Source organism: Bidens hawaiensis, unplaced genomic scaffold, assembly GCF_021521415.1.
Source record: "Bidens hawaiensis isolate Kalapana, Puna unplaced genomic scaffold, B.hawaiensis_p1.1 tig00026223_1, whole genome shotgun sequence".
Taxonomy (NCBI): Eukaryota; Viridiplantae; Streptophyta; class Magnoliopsida; order Asterales; family Asteraceae; genus Bidens; species Bidens hawaiensis.
The window spans coordinates 47461-56815 of record NW_027494225.1 but is presented as its reverse complement, the minus strand read 5'-3'; the positions used below and the strand labels follow the sequence as shown (position 1 = coordinate 56815).

General features: G+C 41.4%; 1 protein-coding gene across 1 annotated transcript; it reads left to right on the top strand.

Annotated features, from left to right (window-relative positions):
* Positions 1-6462: 6462 nt before the first annotated feature.
* LOC143573172 (uncharacterized) lies at positions 6463-8429 on the top strand. Its single transcript, XM_077058121.1, has 3 exons — positions 6463-6766; positions 6815-7171; positions 8359-8429. The coding sequence occupies exons 1-3, from the start codon at positions 6463-6465 to the stop codon at positions 8427-8429; spliced, it is 732 nt and encodes a 243-aa protein (XP_076914236.1).
* Positions 8430-9355: the final 926 nt, after the last annotated feature.

Sequence of the window (9355 nt, the reverse complement as noted above, 5' to 3'; positions counted from 1 at the left end):
CTTTTCTATGAGAAACCTGGACAATCTAGATAGATTGTGCGCGTTTCTTCTCAAATCAAACTGAATAAACGGAAACGGGTCCCGTAACTAATCCGGGACCCCAATATGTGATCTTTCTTTATAACCTAATCATTTGGTAACCAATACATTTACCCAAGCTTATTTCCCCATAAATGTTTTCTGAACGCGTAAACGCACAAATTGGCCCAGCCGGGAAAACGGGTATCTGAGCCAAGTTCGATTTTAAGTATTAGACATTGAACAACATCACAACCTTGGCCTATTGCCACTTTCTGGGCATTCCAGCTATACCCAGATTAGTTATACAGCCCAGTTTAGTATTGAGATTATAATAATATTAAAATATTAATATTATTATAATATTGATATAGGTAACCGTGATTGCAAGTTATACAAATCTTGAACCGACTGCTACTTATTATCTACTAAACAGTGAGTTTCATGACCCCACTTCTAATCTGTTTTACGAACTTTTGGGGTGAAAAGCATGTTTGATTACATATACATATCTGAAACATGTATTGATGTGAATTATCTAAGTGCTAACACACGAAAGTCCACACTGACACAGTGATTAACTTCAAGCCGGTGGTTTGTGAATAGTACTATTGGTTTGACAAAACCTAAACGGAACCAGCATGTGTCGCTGAGACTTTAGCCCGTTTTCACATGACCATAATTATACAACACGCTATGTAGTGTTAGACATAGCTACTTGGGGCATATTGTGGGCGGAAAGGGGCCACAGTGGTTGATTGGGCGTGGGAAATGGATGCACGCAGCACAAATAGTCAAGGCTTCCCTGTAGCTTAGCGTAATTACATCATTTACATACATACATACTTATATTATGATTGCAAGTGTTAACTTGTGAATGTTCATAACTGTTTTCCTAAAACTCGTGAAACTCACCAACTCTAGTAGTTGACCCGTTTTAAACTGCTTTTCAGGTGTACCTAAATCGGAATGATTTGGTGATATGTTACTTGCCCAAGGTGTGTGGTTGATTCTGTAAGAATAAAAGCAATGGAGTTAGTATTAAGATCGCATAGTTAACAAACTAGTTTGGTTTGTATCACCTAGACTGTAAAACGATGACAAAACAAGGAAATGTAATATATTGTAAATTAGTTTGTAATGTTTCTTTATAAACAATGTGTTGATACCAGAGGTGTATGTTACATTCCTGTTTTACGCTTCCGCATTGTGCTAGTCGGGGTGTGACATAAGATATCGATTATCGCTATCATATCCCCAAGTTTCGAAATTAGGGTTTCTATTGAATGATTAGTGATTAATTGCTTGTTTGTGTAGGTTCGCAAACTACTACTGAATAGGTTACTGAAGAAGCTATTCTTCCTTAACTACTCTCCGCTATCAATTGTGCAATTTTGTGTACTGATTACTTTCTTATTTTGTAGAACTGATGGCAATGAGGTTCGAGTGTAGGCACAATATGTGCGCTCTATTGGAAGTAAACGATGACAATGGAGAGTTGGAGTTAATCATCAATTTTCTCAACAACTCTAACTTGTGAGTGGCTTTGACTGATAACCCAACCATATACAGAAATCATATCACCGATTTCTGGAATTCTGCTACTTATGTTAATGACATAAACAGGAAGAGAATTGAAGCCTCTGTTCTAAATCAAGATATTGAAATAACTGAAGCATTCATTAGAGAGGCACTATAATTAATTGGCAATCATGAGGTGCAACCTTTGTATTCGGACCCAAGACTTATGAGAATATTTCAAGAAACAATGGGATATCAAGGGGGTGTGAATGAAGGGAAATTTCAGAAGGGAAGTTTTCCCCTAATATATTGATTCTTGATACATCATGTTATCCAGTCCTTGTCTTCAAGGAGAGGCACTTGGACTCTGTTGAGCAGAGAACTCGCTACAATGACAGTCACCATTTTATATGGTTTGGTGTCAAATGCTGAAAAGGGGGTGAATCAGAGATTTCTTATGTACCCAAGATTCCTTCAGATCCTCATAAATAGATCTCTTCAAAATCTACCATTGACAGGAGCAGTTCTCAGGCTGCAGGACCTGAATATCTATCAAAGATTGAAGGATGTAAGGAGTAAGTTCAATAAAAATGTAGACTAGGATGTTCTCCCTTGGTTACTTATCCTTGCACTTGGAGTGATTCATGTGCCTCTCACACATGGACACAGCGAAGATGAGGATGAAGATGATGAAGATGTAGGTGAAATTGATGATGACCAAGATGATAATGATGATCAAGGTGATGCAGGTGATGGTAATAATAATGAACCTATTGTTGAACCAATTGCACTAGAGGTTGAAAATGTTGAAGTTATGGACCATGATGTTGAAGTAAATGAGCCTGTTATTGATCCGATTAGGAATGAGATGATCGTTTTTGCAAGTCATAAACCAGATGCTCATATGGAAAATCCAGAGGGTGATAGTGGACCAGCAAATGAGGTTGTTAAACAAATTGCTGAACCAGTTGTCGGTTTCAGTGAAGTCGCAACTGATCAAATAGATGATGATGTTTTTATTGCAAATGTGGTCTCAAATTTAACTGAAACGATTCATAAGATCACACCACCAGACGAAGATGATGCATCCTACTTTGAAACTGAACCAGCTCATGAAACAATTCAATCATCTCCTGACATTGCTGAAACATTCACTTTAGGCCCTAAACCAATTCAAGAAACTCATGTATCAACACCACCTACATCTCTTATACAAGAACCAATCATTTCCGCACCACCTTTGTCCCCACCAGCCAAAACTACCCAAGACACACATGTATCAACACCACCAAACTCACCTATAAAAGAAACTATACCTACTAACATCGTTCATACTTCCCAATCCATCCCTGAAAAACATGAATCTTACCGACTACCCTCCCCTGAACCCTCTTCACTAGAACCCTACTCTGAACCAGATTTCAAACCCACCCAAGAAACTCCACCCTCAAGTCCAAATATTTATGACCTCATTTCGGAAAATGCAGAATTCGAGTTCCAGAACATCATGCTTAAAGACAAAAATGCATTTTGTAACATTCGTATTTTGAGAATAATAAATAACGGGAAGTTTTATTATTATCGGTGTGTCATTAATTTAGTTGTGTGTGTGCTTGTATTTTGGATAAGATTGGAATGGAGGTGGATGGTGGGGCCCATGGCCCCCAATATAAGGCCATCCCCCATCCTTCACCCATTCTCTTTACACAACACACACACACTAGAAAACACACATACTTTCTCTCTAGCATTTCGGACTCGGATCCAAGCAAGAGTAAGGAAGATTTTGGTGTTCAAGTGCCTTCGAATAGCAAGAACACGTTAAGATCTACGATCCGAACCAAACCTGAAGCAAAAAGGTGAGTTTTGGTTTAAAAGGTTAAGTTTTACGGTTAGTCTTGACATGCAAACCGATAGAAGGATAGATCGGGTGTAAGATGGAAGAAAAACATGAACGTGATAAGTTATAAGCCCACGAGAGTGTTATATGGTAAAAATGTGATGTTCGGGTCTTATAAAACGCAAGTATGCAAAGTTGATACAACCCGAAACCCTTAAAAAGGGTAAAATCGGGTCCTAAGGAAGAGTCACGAAATAAAATGGCCATTACATGGTATAAACGAAGAAAAAGAAGAATTTCTCATCGCAGAAGCCCTGCGAAGCGAAAAAGGCGATTTCGCATCGCATAACCATGCAAAGCGAAAAAGGTAATTTCGCATCGCACAGTCATGCGAAGCGAAACAGTTTCATGCGAAGCGAAACGCTCCCATGCGAAGCGAAGCGCTCCCATGAGAAGCGAAACGAACCTCCCTTGCGAAATTGTTTAAGCTGTGATCCGATCCATTTTTCTGATGCATTTTTGTTAAAGGACTGTTATTGAAAATAAAATATTTCCAAGCTGACCTGGCAGCTCAACCCTAGCAAGGGGCTCTGCCCCTTAGACCCTGCTAAGGGCTGCCTCCCCTAGACCCCGCTACCAGGGGCGCTGCCCCCGGACCCCCGTTAGTTGGGGTTTCATAAACATAAATGTAGGAAGTAGTGGAAATAGATAATTGACACGTGTAATGTATTGTACCGTTAGTCATTCACGACTAAAGAAGGGCGTTACCATTAAGGGCGCGAGAAACCGACTCCATGTGAGTTTCTAGCCCCATTTCTGTGTTATGTTTTGGGGCTGTGTGCATACTCAATGTGATTAGTTCATACACTTACCTTAAGTGGTAAGTGTATGTCGTATGAATGTTTATAAATATACCTAATTAGTGTAGAAATAGTTAAACGTATGTGTGAAGAGGTATATGAGAACAGATATGGCTAATGAAAGAAAGGTATGTACGATATGTGTAGTGTAAGAATGGTACGTATGATATGTAGAGATGAAGAATTAAGGGTTGCCTACCCTAATAATATAGGCAAAGAATTAAGGGTTGCCTACCCTAATAATATAGGCGAAGAATTAAGGGTTGTCTACCCTAATAATATAGGCGAATAATTGAGGGTTGCCTACCCTAATAATATTGGCGAAGAATGAAGGGTTGCATACCCTAATAATATATGTGAAGGTTATAGGGTGAAAGGCTCTTTAAAAACGTAGAAAGGTTATGTATGTATACAATAATAAAGGTAAGTAAAAGTATGAATGTATGAAAGTAAGAATGTAAAGAATGAGAATGAAATGTATGTTACTGCTTAACTAGAACTCACTCAGCGTAGCTGACTTTTAGTTTGCACGCAGGTAAATAGATTGAAGGAGCTAACTTAAGGTTGACATGTGGCAGGGACTGGAAGACTGGCATCTTGGAATAGAAGTGTTATGAAATGTGGTGTTATGTTAAGATAATTCAACTTTTGTTTAAGACAAGAATTATTATTTTTGTAATTTGATGGTGAATGTTTAATTATTCCGCAAAAGTTTTAATTAACTCTGATTTTAGAACTGTGTTATGAGTAAATCCGACGCCAAAGTAAGGTTACCGGGAACGGGGCTTACAAGTTGGTATCAGAGCATAAGTACGAGAGAATAAGCATCTTACATGCTTAGACTCGAACAGAGAACGGGACTTAAGGAAGAAAAGAAAGGAGATGCCAGTCCGAGGATGCCATGTGTCTCCCAAGCAAGCTTAGAAAGCGATCACCCTGTGTAAGTTGATCCTGTTTATAGTAAAGAATGAGTAAGAAAGCTAACTATATAACTGGATATAGAAATTCTTGTTATGTGACGATGTGAAATGTACGATCGTCTAATTGTTATAAGTAGAACCTAGCACAAATGGACTCACAGAGGGAAGTGTAAAGGACTTGTAGAGTAACGTGATCAGCTAATCACAACTGGCCACTGTTATTACCTGTTAGCCTTACTATCCTCGTACTAAATATTTCCTGTAGTGACGACGTTTGTGTTTTCCTATAGAATACGAATGGCTGTTACTAAGAAGACTGTTGGGCAAGGAGAAAGTTCGAGACGCCGTGGTAGACCACGTGCTACCCATGTACCCCCCCAGGGACCGATAACCGAGTCTGAAGAGGGAAGAAGCCTAACTGTGAGAAATGAAGGGTATGAGCTTGACCCTGTTATCCAAGCTGCCATTACTCAGGCAGTGGCTACTGCAGTAAAGAATCAGCAACAGGAAAAGTCAACCGAGAGTCGTGCAGGAACCGCTGAGGGGACAGGGGAAAGTAGTAAGAAAGATGAAGAGACTATGAGAGAGGAATCAAGTGAAGATCGGTTTGCGAAGGTCAACGCTGGTAAGAGGGCCGAGGTGGGTGCAGCTTCAGACTGTTCAAAGGTTGCGACCTACCAAAGTTTTCTGGTACAGGGGATGCAATCGCTACTCTCCAATGGATAACCGCAATGGACAAGGTTATCCGAATTAGCGAGTGCGGTCCCAATCAAGCGGTAGGTTTTGCTACCTAGTCATTTGAGGACGAAGCTATGTTTTGGTGGGAAACTGTTGAGCAGAGGAAGACCGCCACTGAGATTAAGGCTATGACATGGGAAGACTTGAAGGAGATGGTCATGAGGAAGTTTTGTGCGGATGCTGAGGTTGAGAAGGCAGAGATGAAGTTCCTGAATTTGAAGGCAGGAAAGATGACCCTCCGAGAGTACACTACCGAGTTTAACCGTATGTCAAGACTCGTGCCTGACATGGTGAACTCCGAGGCCAATTGGGTCAAGTGCTATTTGTGGGGACTACCACCAACGTTCGCACCTTTGTCCGGGCCAGTAAACCCGATACTTTCGATTCTGCTGTCGAACTCGCAGAAATGGTTTATGATGACCTGTCCGTGGACGAGGTGGTAGTGGAAGAGAAGAAGGAGAAGAAGTGGGTTGCTCCTGCTAAGCGACCGGGTACTCAGCTGTGGAACTCAAAGGAGAAGAAGCAGAAGGTGTGGGAGAAGAAGCCGTGCAAGGCATGCTGAAAGATGCACGGTGGTGAGTGTAGATGGGGAACTGGTTCTGATATATGCCACAAATGTGGGAAAGCTCATGGAGGAGAGTGTAAGTTTGGGTCGAATGTGTGTTACAAGTGTGGGAAAGTAGGGCATTACACCAATGAATGTAATGCAAAAACGACGTGTTTCCGGTGTGGCAAGATAGGCCACATGGCGAGAGAATGTACTGAAGTTGGGGGGAGCGGTAAGAAGGATGCTGAGCAGTCTAGGCCAAAGACCAGAGCCTACATGCTGACACAAGAACAAGCTAAGCATATCCCCGACGTTGTGACAGGTATATACCTAGTAAATGGTATTTCTGCTTCCGTATTGTTTGTCTCAGGTGCGACTAGGAGTTTCGTAGCTACTCCATTTTGTAAAAAAGCAAAAATGAAGTGTTGTCGTGTGCCTGAAACTTTTATAGTAGAGACCGCTAGTGAGACCTTGGTTAGAATTTTGAGAATGGTTAAGAGTTGTAAAATAGCGTTGGAAGGACATGAATTTCCTGCTACCCTGTATGTAATGACCTTAGGAGGATTTGATGTAGTGTTGGGGATGGATTGGCTGTCTGAATTTGAAGCCCAGATAGTGTGTAAAAGTATATTGGTAAGACTGAAGTCTTCGGATGGTGGTACAGTAACAGTTTATGGTGATAGAGAAAGTTCAGTGCTTAATGTTATTTCGATGATAAAAGCCGAGGGTTTGTTAAGGCGAGGGTGCAGTGCCTACCTGGCGTATGTTGTCAAAGCTACGGCCGAGACGAAAGAAGTGAAAGATGTTCCTGTAGTGTGTGATTATCCAGAAGTGTTCCCTGGGGACCTTCCAGGGTTACCACCGAAACGAGAAGTAGAATTCCAGATAGAACTGATACCAGGAGCACAACCCGTCGCGAAGGCACCTTATCGTCTGGCGCCATCCGAGATGAAAGAGTTAATGTCCCAACTACAAAAACTCCTCGACAAGGGTTTCATAAGGCCGAGTGTTTCCCCGTGGGGCACACCGGTGTTATTTGTTAAGAAGAAAGATGGAAGCATGAGAATGTGTATTGACTACAGGGAGTTGAATAAGCTTACGGTAAAGAATAGATATCCGTTGCCACGGATTGATGATTTTTTTGATCAGCTACAAGGTGCAAGCTGGGTCTCACGAATAGATCTCAGATCTGGTTATCACCAGCTGAAGGTGAAAGAGGCTGACATCCCTAAGACAGCGTTTCGAACACGATATGGACACTACGAGTTCTTCGTAAAGTCAATTGGTTTAACAAATTCTCCCGCAGCATTTATGGATATGATGAACAGGGTATGTCGGCTGATGCTAGACAAGTCGGTTATCGTCTTCATCGACGATATATTGATCTATTCGAAAAGCGAATCTGACCACGACAAGCATCTGAAAGAAGTGTTGGAAGTATTGAAGGTCGAGAAATTGTACGCCAAGTTCTCGAAGTGCGCGTTCTGTTTACGAGAAGTGCAGTTTTTAGGTCACATAATTAACCCCGAAAGGATTACTGTGGACCCAGCCAAGATTAAAGCGATAAAGTATTAGAAGACTCCGCGAAACCCAATCGAGATTGGCAATTTCCTAGGGTTAGCTGGCTATTATAGGAGATTCATTCTGGGCTTCTCCAAGATAGCCTCACCGTTGACCAGTATGACCCGAAAGACTGTGGTGTTTAGTTGGGGTAAGTTTCAGGAAGAGGCATTCGAAGAGCTGAGGAAGAGACTCACGCAGGCTCCAATCCTTGTTCTACCCGATGGTGAGGAGGATTTGGTAGTCTGTACTGATGTGAGTACTGATGCTTCACATCAAGGGTTAGGTTACGTGTTAATGCAACGAGGTAAGGTCAACTCTATTGTACCGTAATTGGTGCATTGATCTTTGCAGCGTTAATGTTTTTGCTGGTTGGTTTCATTATCATAAAGCTGCTCCAAAACTGGCTTGGTTTGAAGATGTAGAATCTATGTTGAATCACCATTTAGCGGGACTACTTGGACTTGGGTCTCTCTCTTGGGCGGGGCATCAAGTACATGTATCTTTACCTATTAACCAATTTCTAAATGCTGGAGTAGATCCTAAACATGGGGACTTTCTTACTTTTCGTTTTGGCTTTTATCCCAATTTTGCCGAGGGAGCAACCCCATTTTTCACCTTGAATTGGTCAAAATATGGGGACTTTCTTACTTTTCGTGGAGGATTAGACCCCGTAACTGGAGGTCTAGCCTATGCGTCTAGACAACTGAAAGTCCACGAAAGTACATACCCGACGCATGATCTAGAGTTAGCAGCTGTAGTGCATGCTCTTAAGATTTGGAGTCATTACTTGTACGGTACTAAGTGTACTATCTACACAGATCATAGGAGTTTGAAATACTTCTATGAGCAGAAAGAACTGAACATGAGGCAAAGAATATGGTTAGAACTGATAAAGGATTATGACTGTGAGATCAAGTATTATCCGGGAAAGGCTAATGTAGTCCCCGACGCCTTGAGCCAGAAGAACGCAGAAGTTATCACGACAATCAAGTCTTATAAGTTGATCATCAACTCATATTTCTTCGAAGAGATTAGCAAAGTGCAGATGGAAGTGTTAGATGATGGAGGGTTGATGAAGAAAGAGAGAATTTTTGGGCAACAGACCGAGTTGATGGATAATACTCATGGGGTAAAGACCAGATTTGACAAAATGTGGATCCCTCGACATGGGAATCTTAGAAATCGAGTCCTAGACGAGGCCCATAAGTCTCGATACTCGTTTCATCCAGGATCAACTAAGATGTACCAAGACTTGAAGAAAGACTACTGGTTGCAAGTGCTTAACTTGCTTGCAAGTCAAAGCAGAACACCAGAAACCATATGGAAAGATGCAGCCGTTAGAGATACC

Excerpts from the sequence above, each read along its gene's own strand:
- LOC143573172 (XM_077058121.1), top strand. The coding sequence starts at position 6,463 with ATGCACGGTGGTGAGTGTAGATGGGGAACTGGTTCTGATATATGCCAC. Across the intron at positions 6,767-6,814 it reads TATCCCCGACGTTGTGACAG|GTGCGACTAGGAGTTTCGTA; the intron begins GTATATACCTAG and ends TGTTTGTCTCAG. Across the intron at positions 7,172-8,358 it reads TTCGATGATAAAAGCCGAGG|CGTTAATGTTTTTGCTGGTT; the intron begins GTTTGTTAAGGC and ends TGATCTTTGCAG.